Below are 19,649 nucleotides of genomic sequence, written 5' to 3' on the forward strand. Positions count from 1 at the left end.
TGATGAATAGCTGTAAAGAACCACATTCATTATAAATGTAATTTTTTGTAATTTATAAATGTCTTTGCTTTCAATCAATATAATGTGTCCTTGCTGAATTAAAGTATTCATTTCTTTAAAAAAAAAACATTGAACAAAATGTTCTTCCACACTAGCGCATGAAGATGTGAAATCAATCGGGGTCAGATGGTTGTTATACTCTCACATCAGAGGTGTGAACCGTGAAACATTTCTTTAATTTACTTCATTTTTTGGATTCTTTGATGAATAAAATGTTCTAAAGAGCAGCATTTATTTGAAACGGGTCTCTTATGTAGCATCATAAATGTCTTTACAGTCACGTCTGATCGATTTAATGCATCCTTGCTGAATGAAATTGACGTGCAGTCAAGTTCTGCCCTACATCTTTTTAAATATCTTATTTCACTATAAATTTTTTATTTATTTTTTAAAACACTTCACCTTCAAACACAGATATTAAGTGGTTTATAGCACCAAGGCTTCATTCCTTTATATGGGCAGCAAGATAGTGTATACTGCAAGGTGGTGGAAAATGAAAAAGTGGTTGAGTGAAGGATGTGTGTAGAGGTGAGCCTCACCTCCTCTCAGGAGCTCAGTGTGTAGGTAGGCCAGTCCTCTCGTGAGCGAATGTGACAGACGACAGCAGCTCACCCAGTCCAATGTGTGCAGACTCAGGTACCGACACAGAGAGCCCTACAAAAACAGTCACAATACAGTTAAACTAGCACACACACACAACCTGTGACTCTTGAAACACGCCACTAAAAGAGTTGTAAAAGAACATGGGCGTGATGATGATGGTTATAGCAGGAACTCTTCGGTTGCAGAAAATAAGAACTGCGCTTTTAACACTGCTCTACAACAACAATGTTGCTTCTTTTCCACAGAAGTCAGCATTGCTTTTACATCAGCATTTCAAATCTCTGTAGAGCAGATATGAAGCTCTTGAATAATGAATTGGAGCTTCAACAAAGTTGTAATGTAAAGCCTCCTGCAACCAGTCACTGCCTCTGGGGTATTTAAGCAACGCAATTAAAACTAGTCAACAAACATAACAGAGAATTTTTTCCAAACTAAACTATTAAATAACACTGTAGATTAGATTAGATTAGTTCAGCAGGAAGCATTTGAACATGCAGTACACACGAGCTGCTGTAGAGAGGCAGATGTAATTATGTGGGTTGTAGAAATATCCATAACTGTCAAACTAAGACCAAATTCATGGTGGTGCAAAAACTGTGGCATTCTGCATATAACATTGAATTGTTAGGTCACTAAGGTCACTTTGCAGATGACAAGCTTTTAAAATGTGACAAAAAATTACGGCTTACAATTGTGTAAAAATGACGATTACAGAATTTTATTAAGCTCAAAGTATTCTACTGTTTGTGCAGATTTTTTTTTGCATTTGATTGAGCATTGCAACCAATCACATGCGTGTTTATTGAGTGCAATAACCAATAAAATTAGTCTGGAATACAGCATGTATAAAGAGTATGCCATGCAGTTGCCCTACACAAAACAAATATTTACATGTAAATTGTATTGATCAAAATTAAACAAAAAAATAAGATATTATGATATAGTTACAAAATATATACAATCAACAGCTGTATTTATTATTATTAGCATATTAGCATATATATAAAAAATATTAACATATAATGTAATGTTACAATATACAGTAAGCAAGCATATTATTTTATTACCTTAAATGTTGATATATATACTTCTTGTTCATTGTATTTAGTTGTATCGCAAACTGCTTCTGTGTTAAACTGAGCTGAATGCTACCGATAACAGTACACAGATCAAGAGATCTTGACCCATCATTTAGGATGGAGGGGTACAAGAGAAAACAAACAGACTGCAGGGCGCTCTGGGTAGAGGAATGATTATCTACCTGTAAGTGTACATCAGAGCCATAAAAGCCAATCACTTTCCCTTAAGCCCTGCCTGAATCTTCTTGTTACCATAGCGACAGGGAAAATGATGTTATCCTCGGACACTGGCGATGATTAATGATGATTTAGAGTGCTTTTCAGGCATTATGTGCCACACAAAACTGCAAAAATGTCCAATTCATAGAAGACTTGACTCATTGATTTCATTGAAGATCTTAGTATATTGCTAAGAAAAGGCAGGACTCTATGACACTCTTCTAAATGTTTCTATTCATACTTTTCAACGCTGAATAAACTGACATTTCTCTCTATTGCAGGATTTTTTTTCAGAGTCTCTTACAATGCATTCTGGGCTGCCTAGGAATTTAGAATTTGGACAACACATTTAGCTTAACTAACTAAAGCCAGTTTTTAATAATATCCTGCAGGAAGTGACATGGTAGGAAAACAAGAGCACAAACATTTAGCAATGGGTTGGATTAATTCTGTGAATTACCTATAAGTTGGTTTGTCTCACTGTAAAACTTTGTTGACTAAAGCTGACAGAACTTGACAACCTCATGCAACTCTCAATCACTCACTAAACAGTGGCTTACTTTAGCTTTTTATTTCTATCCAGTTAATTTGCGACAATGTATAAAATTATGTTTTAATAAAAAATATTGAGTGTGAAACAACACAGATATAGTAATTTGTTTTACAGTTGCAGAGTTCAAAAGGTACAGCATATCAGGATTAACCCAAAGAGTTTTTAGGGTGTGTTCACACTTCGGTTGTTCGGTTCGCTTGGTTCCTTTGGTCCGGACCCAAAAAAACAAAAACAAAGAAAAACATTTAGTCCTGGTCCGCTTAGCTTACACACTGGCATTTTAAAATCGAACCTAGATACCGAACTTAAAGGCATAGGGGATATGTTCACAACCTGATTGGTTGGCTTTTATTAAATATGTTTCATGACGGAACATACCAAACATCCAAAACAACTCTGGGTGCTGGGATAAATGCGCTCATTGTATGTGCGTAGCCTACATATGATGGTATTTTGGCCAGTTGAGAAGAGCTTATAAAATGTGTGAAGGAGTCAAAACAGCGGCAGGAATCCTTCCGTCACACACACAAATGAAAATGCCTGCCTCATCTTCCTGTTTGTGGTTCGTTTACATGTCTTTGTTCCGTGTTGCGTTCATATTTCATTCGAATGGCACAAGAGTTGGTTTGGAAGCGGACTGAGACCTATCTTTTCAGCGGTCTCGGTCCGCTTGTTTGGCAGCGTTCACACTTATTCAAAATGAACCGCACGAACAGAGCAATCGCGCCAGGGTTCATTTTAATCCAAGTTTGAGAACACACCCTTAGATTCAGCCTAAAGGGAACCTTAAAATCATGTCTAAATATGAAGTGAACATTCACCTACAAGGGTTTTTCCTGTACTTGGGCTCTAGGCTATAGTGCGAGTTCATTATATAAGATTAGGACAAGAGCAAACACAGCACTGTCTCAAAGAGTGCTGTCTGTCTGAAGCCAGACATAATAAAGGTGTGCCTCATTCCTCACTGCCATTCAAAAGGCCCAGGCGGGTAGAAGAGGCGACTCACAGACAAAATTGCGAGTTATAACATGTCAGACAGGAATGTACAGGAAAACACCTTGCACAGAATCTGGGGTTTTATTGTGCGAGTTCTGAAAGCCGAGGGGGGATGACTAAGAATGAATTGAGCCTTTTTATAGTGCTGTTTATTGGCATGTGCTGTCTTGCATTGTTTTAGCACCTGATTAAAGGAATTATGCAAATCGGATAACAGCACAAACATGCCCAAAGAATTTGTGCTGAGTGAAATTTAAACTCCATAATTCCCCATCTTGCAGGCTGGTTTTGAGTGCGAGGTTGTCAAGGATGCGTCAGCTACTGCAATCTGACGCACTTTACTGAGAATGTAAAGCATCACTTCACCACTGCAATCCAGACACCTATATTGACTATTAAAGAAGCTGAAAGTGCACTTGAGTGATAATATATACACAGTTATAACAATGTTCTGCATCATCTTTTTGTCGTTTGATAAATAACTGCTTCTGTGATCAATACAAATTTACAGAAACATCTCTTCTAAGTAAAATTCAGTTTACTCTGCTTTTCGCAGGTGATATTAATTGTGTCAGAATCTATAAGCTATAAAAAGCCTACTTTACAAAGAAAGGAATCAATGTCATTTAAATACAGTGGTATACATGTAGAGTGCTGCGGGAATGAGTCCTAAAACTCAAAAATAAGTTGGCATTTTTGCACTTTCGGTTCCATCGTCCTGAAGTCAATGTTTTTTTTTTATGCTTTTGTTGTCTATGTCAGGGATGGGCAACTTCGGTCCTGGAGGGCCACTGTCCTACAGAGTTTAGCTCCAACCCTGAAAAAAATCACCTGCCTGTAACTTTCTAGTAATCCTGAGGACCTTGATAAGCTTGTTCAGGTGTGTTTGATTAGGGTTGGAGCTAAACTCTGTAGGACATTGGCCCTCCAGGACCGAAGTTGCCCATCCCTGGTCTATGTTGTTGTTAACACAAGCTCAAGCAACTTTTATACTTTACTCTAAAGTAAACATAAAATATATCAGTAATACCCCACTTGTGTTTTTGTTTTAATATTTTACGCATCTTGAAAATGGTGGTTGCTAACAAGTAGCTAAATGGGAATACAGATCTTGAACATCACACTGAACAAGAAAATTAGTCTATGCACTAGTCCACTTTTACAGCCCTGTTTTGTTTATACTCATACTCTCGCAAACTATTCTGACTCAAACTTTCCAACTTTTAGATTTTAATTAAGATTAAAAGAGAGTGGAAACTTGAGCTGCGTTAACACTGCCATGACGCCAGTGGCTGGTGGTAAAGTCGCTAGTGGGCGTTCCCACTACTGGTTGCCTAGTAATGTTTATGAATGACATTCACTGATGATACTCCATGTTATACACACTGAATCAGTTTTATTGCCACTAAAAACAAACATTTTAGAGGGAAGACTAAATATAAATTGAATCAGTACATAAAATGCTTAATATTAGAGATGAACGGCAAGTGCTTTTTGCCTGTTTATCTGCAGCACAAGCACCGGTCTATCTGGGTTCACAAAATACTTATTGTGTTCATGTTGTATTGCAAATCATGTTTGCTGCTGTTTAGGTGGGATACGGGTAAGTTTAGGGACAGGTTTGGTGGTATGGGTAGGTTTAAGGGTCGGTTAAGGGGTAAGGGAATAGAGAAATCACCTTTATCTGACGGTAATGGCAGATGTATACAGAAAAATTGAAAGAAAATAATAGGAGCAAGTCATAGAGAGAGAGAAAGACAAACAAACAGGCAGAGGGACGGCTAAAACACAAAGCCGACATCCGAGTCACCCTTCTCATGCTGCCTGCTGGAAATGCATCTGAATCATGGATAAAAATATCTAGCCAGATAGCGGCAGGACATTCGATTCCACTCCCGACTTTGACAGAAATAGTCAGGAGAGACTAATGAAACAAGGAGATGAGGAGGAATAAAGGACAGATGAAGGTAAAATGTGGAAAACTACACCAAGCAGGGCAGCCAGGCACCAGAGCCGTGTCGCAAACAACTTTAAGGATGAGAGAATGAGGGCTTGAACTAGATCAATACTCACATGAGGGTAGTACTCCATGACCAGCAGGTACTCCATCCGCCCATCTGCCGTGAGACGCTCATCGCCAACGATAAAACGAGCAATGTTCTCGTGCTCCAGAAGAGGGATTCGGTAGATGGAGCGCTCGTTCACAAAGTTTTGCCGGTTGGCATAGGTAAAAACTTTAACAGCAACCGGGCGTTCATCAAGCGATCCTTTGTAGACAGAGCCATAGCGCCCTCGACCAATCAACTGCAAGAAAAAAAATATTCAGGTGTGAATTGTAGCAGATGCTACATGATAAACAAATACAGATGGTTCAGGCTCATTAGAATACAATTGAAAATCAAAATATGATAATTTTCTGCACATATGTGACGGCAGCTTGAAGAGCTAAACTCACTTCGAGGAGTTTTAAACTGTCTAAATCCAGAGACGGTTCTGATGGTGCGGCCTCTATCATGTCCATATTGTGCAGGCCCTGTTTACACTCGCCTGTAACAAACACAGTAACATTATTACGTGACCTTCATTTACAGCCAATCATAACACCGAGGACTGAATCTCACCCATCATCATGCGATAGCCGAAGAACAGCGCCACAATCAGGACCGCTACTATGGAGACAGACGCGAGGGCGATGAAGATGGCCTCATCTCTGTGTAAAGGCTGTTGATCTTCTGGAGGAAGAGAGAAGAGACCAGAAGAAAGAGAGGCACGTTAGACCTTCAAATGTAATTTGCATATAAGCTCATATTTAGTGTCTTTGTGTCTGAAATACCTGGATTTGAAATGGCAAGTTGAAAAATTAAATCAACATACTGTCAATTTAACCCAGAACATAATTTTGTAAAAACGAACCAAAATGATATACTGTGCAGTAATGCACTTATAATTGAAGTCAATGGGGCAAGACATTCCAGAGGTTTTATAAGCAGAAATGTTTCTTCTTTTGTGTGTTCTTTGAACTATTACTTGCATTTTGCACTGACAAGGTTAATAAGCAACTTTATTAGACACTAGTATTCATATACAGTAACACCCACTATTGTTCAATAGTTTGGGGTTGGTAAGGTTTTTAAACGCTTTGAATAAAGTCTCACCAAAATTGCATTTATTTGATCAAAACTACAGTGAAAACTGTAATATTGTAAAAAAAAATTATTACAATTCAAAATAACGATTTTCTATTTTAATATATTTTAAAATGTAATTTATTCCTGTGATATAAAAGCAGAATTTTCAGCATCATTACGGTCACATGATCCTTCAGAATTCATTCTAATATGCTGATTTACTGCTCAAGAAACATTTCTTATTATTATCAAAGATATTTATGTGGAAACTGTGATACATGTTTTTCAGTAATCTTTGATGAATACCATTTCTTTGAATGGAATCACTTTTAATCTATTTAATGTGCCCTTGTTGAATAAAAAAGTTATTATTATTAATAATTTAAAAAAAAAATTCATACTGAACCCAAACATTTGAATGGTAGTGTATACTTTGATCAAGTGACTATACTTTTAGTGTGTATATGAATGTTTATCCCGGTCGTAAAACTAATATAACATGCATTTAATCCAAAACATTCCTTTAATCCTTCCGGTCCAGGAACAATATGCAGTAACTTCATGAAGATCTGCTCTTACAATGCGATTTGGTAAATCCTGAACACACACAAATCTGTCCACCAGTTTTGTAAAACACTAACAGTCCATCCACCAAGACGAAATTCTACTAACTTCTGTTTAAACCCTAAAAATAAAAAATAAGATCAGGTAGAAATCATGTTCTGGTCAGTCATGTACGTGAGCCATACAGACTCCTGCCGCCCAAAATCCAATTAAACCCAGCACTAGTTTTCTTTAGCTTTTTTTCCACTTTCTCCATTTTCTCACTCGGCTTCAGACACAGACACGTCCTTGCATACAAGAGTGAGAGCTTCGAGGCAAGAAAGCCTCTCTCACACACAAAAGAGCTAAAGAGAGAGAAAGATGAGTGGGAATGATAAAACCACAGCTATGGACTTCAGTTTCAAGCCGAGAGAAAGAGAACAAACACTTAAAATGGCAGGACAGTCTCTTTAAAACAAACCCGACCACACAAATGCTGATTGAGCTTAAAATGTTGTGCCTGCATACATTTTTTAATAAATTTGAGGATTGATGCATGCAGAATACAGCAGGAAATGTGGAATTTAGCTGCGTTTATCTTCAACACAATGAATGCGGAAATATGGGACAATAAAAAACAAATACAACAAGCATGCAAATCCTCACTTCTGGCCGTATTTTTTTGAGCTGGACCCTCCCAGGTCCACTGCAGCAGCTAGAACAGCATAGCTCAGAATGGTTTGGGTTTCTCAAGACAGATCAATAAATATGAGATTTAAACCACAGCAGTGCGTCAGTCTGCATGCTGGTTTTGGCTTCTGGAAAGTGATCTCTCACACACACTCATATATAGCCACGCTCGTCTAACGCTCAGAGGATAAAACGCAGGCATTTATAGGTATAGACATAAAAAACGCTCTCTCATTCTCATGCATACATAGACACTGTAGTGTTTACACGTCTTGGAGCCGTCGGCATTTAGCTCGGAGGCAGAATGTCTGAGTGTCCCTCCCTCTTCCAGACTATACCAACAATCCTGTTGTACTTCCTGCATGTCTCCCTCCAGCCCTCCGTCTATTATGAGAGCTCTCCTTCCTTTCTCACGTCTCCATATTTTCATACACTACCGGCCAAAGTTTTAAGCTAAATAAGATTACTTTATGTTTTTGAAAGAAGTTTTTTATACTCACCAGGACTGCATGTATTTGATCACAAATAAAATTATTCTTTTGTCATGTTATGTTCTACAAAATAAGATATTCATGGAGACACATTAAAATACTTTTTTCTGTGTTTTTTGTTTCTCTCTGTGTTTGTCCTCACTTCACACACGGATCTGATCCTCTGTCCTTCACATTCTTAGAGACGATCATCAGGACAGATGCAGTTTCCCTGGGTAACCAGAACTCTTCTGTGATTTCACCGACTCCCACTCATGATGCCTGGCAACAGTGTGCAGTCACAACCTTCCTGCAATAAAGTCTGACTTGCCGAAATTTTTGCCTTTCCTCACTTTCTCTTTTCTGTTTGTGAGAGTGCTGTATGAGATTAAAGAGACAGCACTTAGATATGCTTTTAAAGTTATAGGTTAAAAGCACACAGAGGAAAAACACTAAACCATATGAAATTTTAATTTTGTGGTTTTTAGTCCACACTGTAAAAAATGTTTTTCATGTTTTTTTGTTTTGTTTTTTTTGTGTCAAATCAACTTAGATCATTAATGTGGTTCAGATAACATCATATTTTGAGTTTCTGATGATTAAATCAATCTCCTCATTGTATCAATTGAAATTTTCAATTTGAAACCATCTATGTTAATATATTCCTTAACATTGACAAAAAATACTGATGACTCATCCTGCACTATACAGATTTCTGTCCAATCAAATGCTGTGGCTGTGGGTTGTGATGTAACTTGAGACTTTTTTTTTAACAACCTCACAAGCTCTATTGTCTCACTTTTCTGTTTTAATAGGGAAAAATTTGAAAGGGATTCATCATTTACTCATTATGTCATTCCAATCCAAACTTGTAGGCCTATGATTTTCTTTCTTCGGCTGAACACACACACACACACACACATTGACACAACTGTTTTTGATCATGTCCCTTCAGAAGACTTGGATTAAACCGCTCGCTTCATATAGATTACTTTTTCTATATTTTTATGAACTTTTTAAAGCATCAAAGTTTTGGTTACGTGAACTTTCAATTTATGCACACAAATTAGAGATTATGAGAGAATATTAAAAGTGTCTTCATTTACATTTCGAACATGAATGAAAGTCATACAGGTTTGATGAGGGTTAGTAAATTATGACAGAATTTAAATTTTTGGTTGAACTATACATTTAATGGTTTTCTTAGAAGTACATCATGACCAGTTTGTGCAAAGAGCAAAACAAAATTCTTACATTAAAATTCAAAAGAGAGAGTGAAAAATACTTTAAATCAAGACTCATGTGAGACACCTGGAAAACCGATTGTATGAAAGCACTGGAATGATGAATAATTTCCCCCCGAAGGGATTGTGATTGTGTTGTGATTATGGGTACCACACAGCGTATTTTCCAACAGACAGGCAAGTCACATCTTAGATATGCATCCAATTCATCATACAAAGCCCGTGTGGGAGAATTTCAAAGACTACCGACTCAGAGACACCAGGGAGACTCTAATAGGAATCATTCATGAGCAAGCAGACTTTCATGCAGCCATTACATCAGCAGGACTCAACATCACTACCTGAATCCCCCCACCAGCAAGGACAACGAAAGCCACTCAAAGGGAATTCTCTGGCCTACATTCAGCTTTCAGTGTAGGATGGAGGGGAAGGGAGTGGGGGAGCCTGACAAACTACATTCATACATTCTTGTTCCAGACAAACACAACTTGGCTGAAATCTGCCTTTAACCACTGTTAACTTCAGATCCAAGACATGTCTACAGATGGCAACTTTCATGAAGGTTGGGCTTTCTGACACCTTGCATTAAGAACAACCAAAAAATAGGCAATAGCAAGCGCATAGCAACACATACACAAACAAACAGGCTTTTCAGAGACGGGCAAAAAAAAACAAAAAAACAAAAAAAAACATGAATATCTATGATTTGGGAGGTCTTGTTGCATTGCACTCATATTGTTATTAGGGCTGCACGATTAATCAAAATAAAATCAAAAAGCAAAGGCTACAATTTAATCAAATAAATTTATACCACCACGGGTTGTTGAATGCTTTATTCTGATTGGCTGACAAACTGTCTAATAATTATTTTCCAGTAAATTATTTAAAACAAATTAGACATTTTTGAAGCTATGAAGCTTTGTCAACAACATTAGAGTTACATATCATTTCACCAAAATATTTCACTTATTTCAAAAGTTCCTTACACTTTACAACAGAAAATGAACCAAACCCCATTAAGACACTGATCAAGCAAACAAATATGCACTTCTCTCTGCCTCCTGATACACTCATATTTTGAGTGTGATTAATTGGCCAAAAAAGAGAAAAATACTAAAAGAGTGTTAAAGCAACACCAAAGCACTTTTCCTCTTCGGTCCCCCTACAGGTTGGAAGCGGAATTGTCCATTACCGCTGTCGTAAATAATTTAGCCTACCGCAGCCTACCGTCGCACGCACGCTATTTGTTTATCCAGCCCCAGCTTTGGAAATAATGATGTCCACAGACAAGGTAGAGTATGTTGCATGATTTTATGAAAGTATGATGTATTGCGACATCAGAAACCAAGAAAAACGAAATAATGACATTGCTTGCTATTTTTTTGCTATTGTAACGCTTGCCGTAAACCAAGTCAAATTTGTAGTTTCTTATGTCTCATTCGAACTACAGATCCGCTACCCAATCTGGCAAACTTGCATAGTGCGGTTATAGCCAATAGAGGGTCGCAAAGCGAATGCAGAAGTGCGGTTCACACTGTTACGAGTTGATGAACCACTGAAATGATTTTGGAAACATTATTTTAAGGTACAAAATAATCTTTGGTGTTGCTTTAAAGACAGCATTATTTATTATTTTGGTCACGATAATAGTGTAGCAAAATCTCTATATTGTGACAGCTCTAGTTGCAGTATATCTTAATTGACTTTATCAGACTATTTACCTGCACTATTATTCGAATACACTTTCATCAAGCTAACTCATTCTCGGTTCTCAAAATACGCTTGCCATTCACTGTGTAAAGGTTAAGGTTAAAAGAGACAAAGCTAATGAATAAATTAATTAAGGGAAAAGAGCAGATGCTTGTTCGCTCACAGCTCCGCTGGCAGACAGCTCATCAGCACAATAAAATGATGGACTCAATCTGGCGAGCACAAGCACAACTACAGCGTTTTTGGCACATACTGCTGTGGAATTTAATTCTTACAGGCACACTCGTACACAGACACACTGCTGGATATCAGCTCAATGGCACAGCTCAGAGCAGAGCTTCTAGACAGGAAGAGACAGACTTTGTCATTCTGCCCCATTATTATCTGTAACTGCATTAAAAGCACAACAGTGACCAGTCTTGAGGGTAATGCATTACAAGTAACGCGAGTTAAAGGGATACTCCACTTTTTTTGTAAATAGGCTCATTTTACAACTCCCCCAGAGTTAAACAGTTGAGTTTTACCATTTTCGAATCCATTCGGCCGATCTCCGGGTCTGGCAGTACCACTTTTAGCATAGCTTAGCATAGATCATTGAATCGGACCAGAGTCAGACCATTAACATCTCTCTCAAAAAAATGACCAAAGAGTTTCGATATTTTTCCTATTTAAAACTTGACTCTTCTGTAATTACATCGTGTACTAAGACCGACGGAAAATGAAAAGTTGCGATTTTCTAGGCTGATATGGCTAGGAACTATACTCTCATTCCTGCGTAATAATCAAGAAACTTTGCTGCCGTACCATGAGTCCAGCAGGCGTAATGATATGAGGCAGCGCCTGAAAATAGTCCCCAGGTCGGTAACTTCCAACGTGACCGGGACTAAGTTAGAAAATCGCAACTTTTCATTTTCCGTCGGTCTTAGTACACGATGTAACTACAGAAGAGTCAAGTTTTAAATAGGAAAAATAACTCTTTGGTCATTTTTTTGAGAGAGATGCTAATGGTCCTGTCCGATTCAATGATCTATGCTAAGCTATGCTAAAAGTGGTACTGCCAGACCCGGAGTTCGGCTGAAAGGATTCGAAAACGGTAAGACTCAACTGTTTAACTCTGGGGGAGTTGTAAAATGAGCCTATTTCCAAAAAAAGTGGAGTATCCCTTTAAAGGCTGATTTATACTTCTGCGTCGGACCTACGCCGGAGCCTCTACGCTGTAGGCAACGCGTTGGTTTTCATTTATACTTCTGCGTCGTTGTCCGCGTTCACGCGCGCAGAGGGAGCATGTGAAACCCGAGGGAGCGGTCCTAGCAGACCAATCACAGCGCTTGCGTCCGCGTAGAGTTGACGCGTTGTTATATTTTTGGAGAGGTGCACGTCAGGGTACGCCGAAGGGTACGCGCGCTACACACAGCCTACGACGTAGCTACGGCGTGAGTTCGACGCAGAAGTATAAATTGGGCTTCAGTAATCAGATTACTTTTTCCAAGTAATTAGTAAAGTAACGCATTACTTTCAAATATACAACAAAATATTGGAGTTAAAAAATGAAGAATATTATGTAAACCTGCAATAGTTAAATGTTAAATTAAACAAATAAATGTATTTGTAAATGTATTTAGTCTCATTTTATTAAACAATGTCTTTGCTGCTGACCTTCGATGATCCAATTCAACCATACCAATAAGCAAAAATGACTTCATTTCATTTTCATTTGCTACTTTTTTCTGCTGCATCCTATTCTTCTTCAATCCAGAATGGCAGAACAGCTGAAAGGTTTTTCAGCAAATTTCCTTCACCTTGAGGCTTATTCAGTTCACTTTTGGTGTGAAAGAGACTTTACATTAGCCAAAAACTTTTTTTTTTGTTATTAAAAAACCAACAAGCAAGTCCAGCCCAGGTGTGAAAAAGTAATGCAAATGTAACGCAAAAGTAACACCACATTGCTTTCCATAAAAAAGTAACGCAATTAGTTACTTTTTAGGAAGTAACCAATATTGTAATGCATTACTTTTAAAAGTAACTTTCCCCAACAGTGACTGCCCACTGCAGTCCAGAAGAATTTTCCCCTATTAATTTTCTCCATAGGGATTGCAGCTCAATAAAGTGTTCCAAGCTATCTGTGCCCAAAGACTTCCACTCAATTGGAACGCCATTCACAAAGCTGTATACATCCCAATGCCTCTTGAATCATTATTTATTAAACATCATGGCTAATTTATATGTGCTTTCACAAATCAATAAGGGCATAGTACCGCATCTACACAGTGCCGTGCCGCTCGCATGTTAGTTCAGTTTAACACATTATACCAAATCCATTCCACATTTTCCTCAAAATCGATGCAGAAATTATTTTAAAAAAAGGATTTCGTATGGGCCTGGTGATTTGTCATAGCAATAAAGCATGAAAATTGAGAGAGGGAGAGAGAATCAGGGAGAAAGAAATAACAAAAGAGATATCAGCAGGAGCTCTTGCACAGCAAAAAAACAGGACCGATTTCATAGAGCAATATGACGACAGCAGATGACAAATACATTGCAGAGACTCTGCATGTCTGTTTTGCAGAGATTGAAAGAGTAAAAGCATTGACCACAATATACAAAAGAAGGTCTACAATGGATTGCAAGGACATATCTGTGAGAAAAAACACAAATAAACACCTGTATTCAGTAAACAAGAGCATCCTACAAATGTGCTTATTTTCTTTTAGCTATCAACAATCAATTCTCTTAAAGCTGATAAATCTTGCATTAAATCACAGAAAGCAGAAATCAACTGTGGTTCGAATGGACAGGGAAATTAATGTTTCACATCATGTCCAATGTCATTACATGACGCAACAGTTTAAAGTCTGTGTGAACCGGAAGTTGCAACTGACTTCAGTGTTGTGGCTTATTCCCAAGTGAAACGGGATATTGAATAGAGGGCAGGGTTTTACTTTAGCGCGCACCTCCTCTTCATCTCTCGCTCATAATAGACTGACGGTTGGAGGGGAGTGATTAACGATATTCAACCCAAGCCGTCAAACTGACGTCATCAGAGAGGGAACGCCATTCCAAAGCAGAAGCAAATTTTCTGATTTTCATTAAAGATTATCACGGCAAACAATTTTTTTCTGTGTATTAACTTGCACGGGTTAATTGTTCACCACAATACTATTAATGTGCACTAACAAAGTGAATGGTGTCAATTTTGATTTCATGACGACTTTAGCCCATTTGTTATTTATACTGAGGTAGAAATTGTGAGTACAAAATATTTAAAATATCCTTTCCCTTAATCGTTATTCAGTAAATCATGAACTGGAGTCAAGGGTTCTTGTAATATTTTTGTGGACAAGAGAGGGATTTGGAGTCAAAAAGGTTGAGAACCACTGGTGTAATAATTTACAAAGTAAATAATTCTTCACACTAAATCTATTTAGACTATTTTACATTTACATAATTTACATCACTATCAGAACAAAAGTTTAAATCTAAATAAATGGTTTAGTGTCTAAATAATACTTTAACAAGACTGAGAAGACTTAAGCAACACTACCCTGCCAAAACTGTGGGATAGGAATATTATGGCACTACTGCATTTGAACTGGCAAATAACCAGCGGGAATGTGTGCCGATCATAATGAATGGGATGAAGGATTCCAAATACAACAGGCATATCTAGCTCCACAGTGACATGGAGTTTTTCCTGTTTGACTTTTGGCCTTTCTTGTCTTTGTAACAGTAGCTGTTTAGAGGCCCTATGATGCTCTTTCCGCATTTCAGGAATATGCTTTCCGGCAGTTAGCAGTTTGGCAGCGACTGAGTCAAAAAGGCATTTCCTCTGTGGATAACCTACTCCCTTTCTCCCACTTTCACTTCCTGTCCTGCTTTTTTCTTCGCTGTGTCTTTCTTTCTCATTCCATATGGATGGCTTTAATCCTCTCATGGCTGATTCAGTGTTCCACTTTATTCAATTTTTATTCATGGCGACTGCTGTATAATTCCTGGCCGTCTGAGCCCACTGCAATTCACACCGCTCTGATAAATAATCTCATGGAGGGCGACTGGATTTTCAATAAAGAAGAGGAATGGTGACAAAAACAGACTCGTTTGCATAAGTGAGTAACAGCACAGGCCGTAGATTCCGCATAGGTGGAGGCGGAGACATTTCACACTGATCCGAGACCGGTCCTTTTGTTGGTCATTATAATTTGCAGCACAAAACTGCAAAAACCACCCTGGGTTTGTGAAAGAGAGAGAGAGAGAGGAACCCTATTTATTTGGCAATGCTGCAGGACTGCCACACCTGAACTGAACAAAGACACATGAAAAACAGAGGATGAATGGAGCTCACACACCTTTTGACCGGTACATTTACCTAACATGCATGAAAAAAAAAAAATGAAAAAAAAAGTTTGCAAGACAAGATAAAAATTAAGACATAAAAAAATAAGATAAGTTTGCAGAATTTCAAACAGCTTTGTATAGTTACAATGTTGGTAATATATGTAAATATATGTAAATACTGTTTTCTCTAGTCATGTAGGATTTGATTTCAAAACAGTTTTTACATTTCAACTGCACAGACACCCAAGTTTTATTAAAAAGGAATGAAAGGAAGGAAAGAAGGAATGAATGAAAGGAAAGAAGGAACGAATGAACGAAAGGAATAGAAGAAAGGAACAAAAGAACGGAAGGAACGAATGAAAGGAAGGCAGGAAGGAACGAAAGACAGGAAGGAATGGAAGGAAAGAAAGGAATAGAATGAATGAACGAAAGGAACAGAAGGAAGGAACGAATGAATGAAAGGAAGGAACGGAATGAAGGAATGAAAGGAAGGAAAGAACGAATGAACGAAAGGAATAGAAGAAAGGAACAAAAGAACGGAAGGAACGAATGAAAGGAAGGAACGAATGAAAGGAAGGAACGAATGAAAGGAAGGCAGGAAGGAACGAAAGACAGGAAGGAATGGAAGGAAAGAAAGGAATAGAACGAATGAACGAAAGGAAGGAACGGAATGAAGGAATGAAAGGAAGGAAAGAAGGAAGGAATGAAAGGAAGGAAGCAACGAATGAACGAAAGGAATAGAAGAAAGGAACAAAAGAACGGAAGGAACGAATGAAAGGAAGGAACGAATGAAAGGAAGGCAGGAAGGAACGAAAGAAAGGAAGGAATGAAAGGAAAGAAAGGAATAGAACGAATGAACGAAAGGAACAGAAGGAAGGAACGAATGAATGAAAGGAAGGAACGGAATGAAGGAATGAAAGGAAGGAAAGAACGAATGAACGAAAGGAATAGAAGAAAGGAACAAAAGAACGTAAGGAACGAATGAAAGGAAGGAACGAATGAAAGGAAGGCAGGAAGGAACGAAAGACAGGAAGGAATGGAAGGAAAGAAAGGAATAGAATGAATGAACGAAAGGAACAGAAGGAAGGAACGAATGAATGAAAGGAAGGAACGGAATGAAGGAATGAAAGGAAGGAAAGAAGGAAGGAATGAAAGGAAGGAAGCAACGAATGAACGAAAGGAATAGAAGAAAGGAACAAAAGAACGGAAGGAACGAATGAAAGGAAGGAACGAATGAAAGGAAGGCAGGAAGGAACGAAAGACAGGAAGGAATGGAAGGAAAGAAAGGAATAGAATGAATGAACGAAAGGAACAGAAGGAAGGAACGAATGAATGAAAGGAAGGAACGGAATGAAGGAATGAAAGGAAGGAAAGAACGAATGAACGAAAGGAATAGAAGAAAGGAACAAAAGAACGGAAGGAACGAATGAAAGGAAGGAACGAATGAAAGGAAGGAACGAATGAAAGGAAGGAATGGAAGGAAAGAAAGGAATAGAACGAATGAACGAAAGGAACAGAAGGAAGGAATGAATGAACGAAAGGAAGGAACGGAATGAAGGAATGAAAGGAAGGAAAGAAGGAAGGAATGAAAGGAAGGAAGCAACGAATGAACGAAAGGAATAGAAGAAAGGAACAAAAGAACGGAAGGAACGAAAGAAAGGAAGGAATGGAAGGAAAGAAAGGAATAGAATGAATGAACGAAAGGAACAGAAGGAAGGAACGAATGAATGAAAGGAAGGAACGGAATGAAGGAATGAAAGGAAGGAAAGAACGAATGAACGAAAGGAATAGAAGAAAGGAACAAAAGAACGGAAGGAACGAATGAAAGGAAGGAACGAATGAATGAAAGGAAGGAACGGAATGAAGGAATGAAAGGAAGGAAAGAAAGAACGAATGAACGAAAGGAATAGAAGAAAGGAACAAAAGAACGGAAGGAACGAATGAAAGGAAGGAACGAATGAATGAAAGGAAGGAACGAATGAAAGGAAGGAACGAATGAAAGGAAGGAAGGAAGGCAGGAAGGAACGAAAGAAAGGAAGGAATGGAAGGAAAGAAAGGAATAGAATGATGGAACAAAAGGAACAGAAGGAAGGAATGAATGAACGAAAGGAACAGAAGGAAGGTAGGATGGGACAAAAGGAAAGAAGGAAGGAAGGAAGAAAAGAAAGAAAGAAAGAAAGAAAGAAAGAAAGAAAGAAAGAAAGAAAGAAAGAAAGAAAGAAAGAAAGAAAGAAAGAAAGAAAGAAAGAAAGAAAACTAACCAATTAAATATTCGGGCATAGAAAATGTTGTATTCACTATAGAAATTTCCATGACCTTTAAATATATGATTCATTTGCATGACTTTTCCAGGCCTGAAAGTCGCAGTTTAGTCAAATATTTTGATGATATTGTCAGGATTTCCATGAGTGTAAACTTAATGTAAGTGATGAAAATGTTCATTTTGACACCTTTGACAAAAGATAATAGATGTGAAGAAAATATAAGAATTCAAACCCCTTTAGTATCTAGGAGGGGTTCTTAAAAATAATAATAAGAGAAAAATTATTAAGAAGAACAATTAGTTTGCAAAATCAATAGCCTAATTCAAGCTTCCCACGGGCCCTTATTTTTCCAGAAATACATCAGCACAGAATAAAAAACTTCACTTGTGAGGATACTGCACGATGCTGTTTGAATCTCAAATTAAAAGTGTTCCTGCTCTCGATCAGCAGACGGGTCTGTTGAGCGTCTAGACATCTGTAGGGCGAGCGCCGGGCTCAGGTTTCTCATGGCAGATTGCACGTCTGTGACCGTGAACCCTGTGACCTCAGATCTGTTGACCCTCCGTGACCCCTGTCAGGGAGAAGCACATCTGGAGTCCCCGGCGGGGAGAGTGCTGACACGGCCATGAATCAGACACAGTCGTTCTGTCTCAGCAACGGCCCCATCAATAACACCACCAGCCACGATCCTCCAGCTGAATCATAGAGAAGAACACCGTCTGTGACACGTCTCCTCTTTACATGTGCTTGTTTTCACATTCTCTAAGGCCAGAAGCGTGAACAAATTCACTGTATCAGAATGCAACTTAAAAACATGAAACAAGCGTGTGCTGCATTCTCAGTGTATGTGGTTATTTGGAACGGTTAGGTAGAAATACTAAATACCCACGCAATATGACTTGCCTTAAAAGGGACTTCAATGATAACTCTGGTTTAATGCCACAGATATTTGAAGGTAATATGACTACTAAGGTTTGTTATCACAGCAATGCAAGAATGCATGTCAAGTATGTACAACAGGACTGCACAATCTGCCAAGCACTTACGTCTATATTTAAGCACTTGCTTGTGTTTCTAGTCTTAACGAGCATCTTAGCGATCGAAACAATTCACCCCCTTAATTTTCCATCATGCAGAGAAGTTCAATACTAATTTTCTTCATTTGTCAGTCCCAGGGGTAGATATTCAATACGTGATTTTCTACACACAAAAAAGCGACTGCTCAAAGCTTTACAGGGTATCTGCACAATTTTTAAAGTCAAATTTAAGGCTTTTTAAGACCTTTTTAAGACCTGAAGAAATCAAAATTAATACCGTACATTAGGGGTGCGCAATATTGACAAAAATATGTCTAGAAATTTTCAAAGTTTTGTTGATAATAATTAAATGATATTTTACTGATTGTATTTTTGTACTGGTACCCTGGCTGGTTTAGGCCTGTTGTTGACAGAAGACTCACGAAGATATTCATATTTTTTATATTCTATGCAGTGGTCACAGTTCACAGTAGTGACCGAAATTAACATTTTTATTAAGGGGCAATATTTGCCACCTTAAATTGATTTCCAGGGGCATTTTCACCTATATATGGATATTGTTTCTTAAAAGGTGATGCATACCTCTAAATACGTTATGTCAAATTCTAACATTCAAATTAAATTATATTAGAAAAACACAGCACCAATGTCAAATTAAATCATTAAATTAAAATCCATCCTTGCAGTGCAGAGGTGACACAGAAGCGGCATCAAAACTGGC

The 19,649-nt window shown here is 38.0% G+C and overlaps 1 protein-coding gene across 2 annotated transcripts in view; it reads right to left on the bottom strand.

Moving 5' to 3' along the window:
* bmpr2b (bone morphogenetic protein receptor, type II b (serine/threonine kinase)) overlaps positions 1–19,649 on the bottom strand; it is a 77,828-nt gene that overhangs the window by 13,081 nt on the left and 45,098 nt on the right. For both annotated transcript variants that reach the window (XM_084122468.1, XM_084122469.1), the window contains exons 4-7: positions 6,132–6,242; positions 5,966–6,057; positions 5,584–5,814; positions 600–714 (exon numbers count right to left, since the gene is read on the bottom strand). In XM_084122468.1, coding sequence (XP_083978594.1) covers positions 600–714; positions 5,584–5,814; positions 5,966–6,057; positions 6,132–6,242 — 549 coding nt within the window. The remainder of the gene's footprint in view (positions 1–599; positions 715–5,583; positions 5,815–5,965; positions 6,058–6,131; positions 6,243–19,649) is intronic.

The sequence above is a fragment of the Abramis brama genome (genome assembly GCF_963993115.1).
Source record: "Abramis brama genome assembly, chromosome: 8".
Lineage (NCBI taxonomy): Eukaryota > Metazoa > Chordata > Actinopteri > Cypriniformes > Leuciscidae > Abramis > Abramis brama.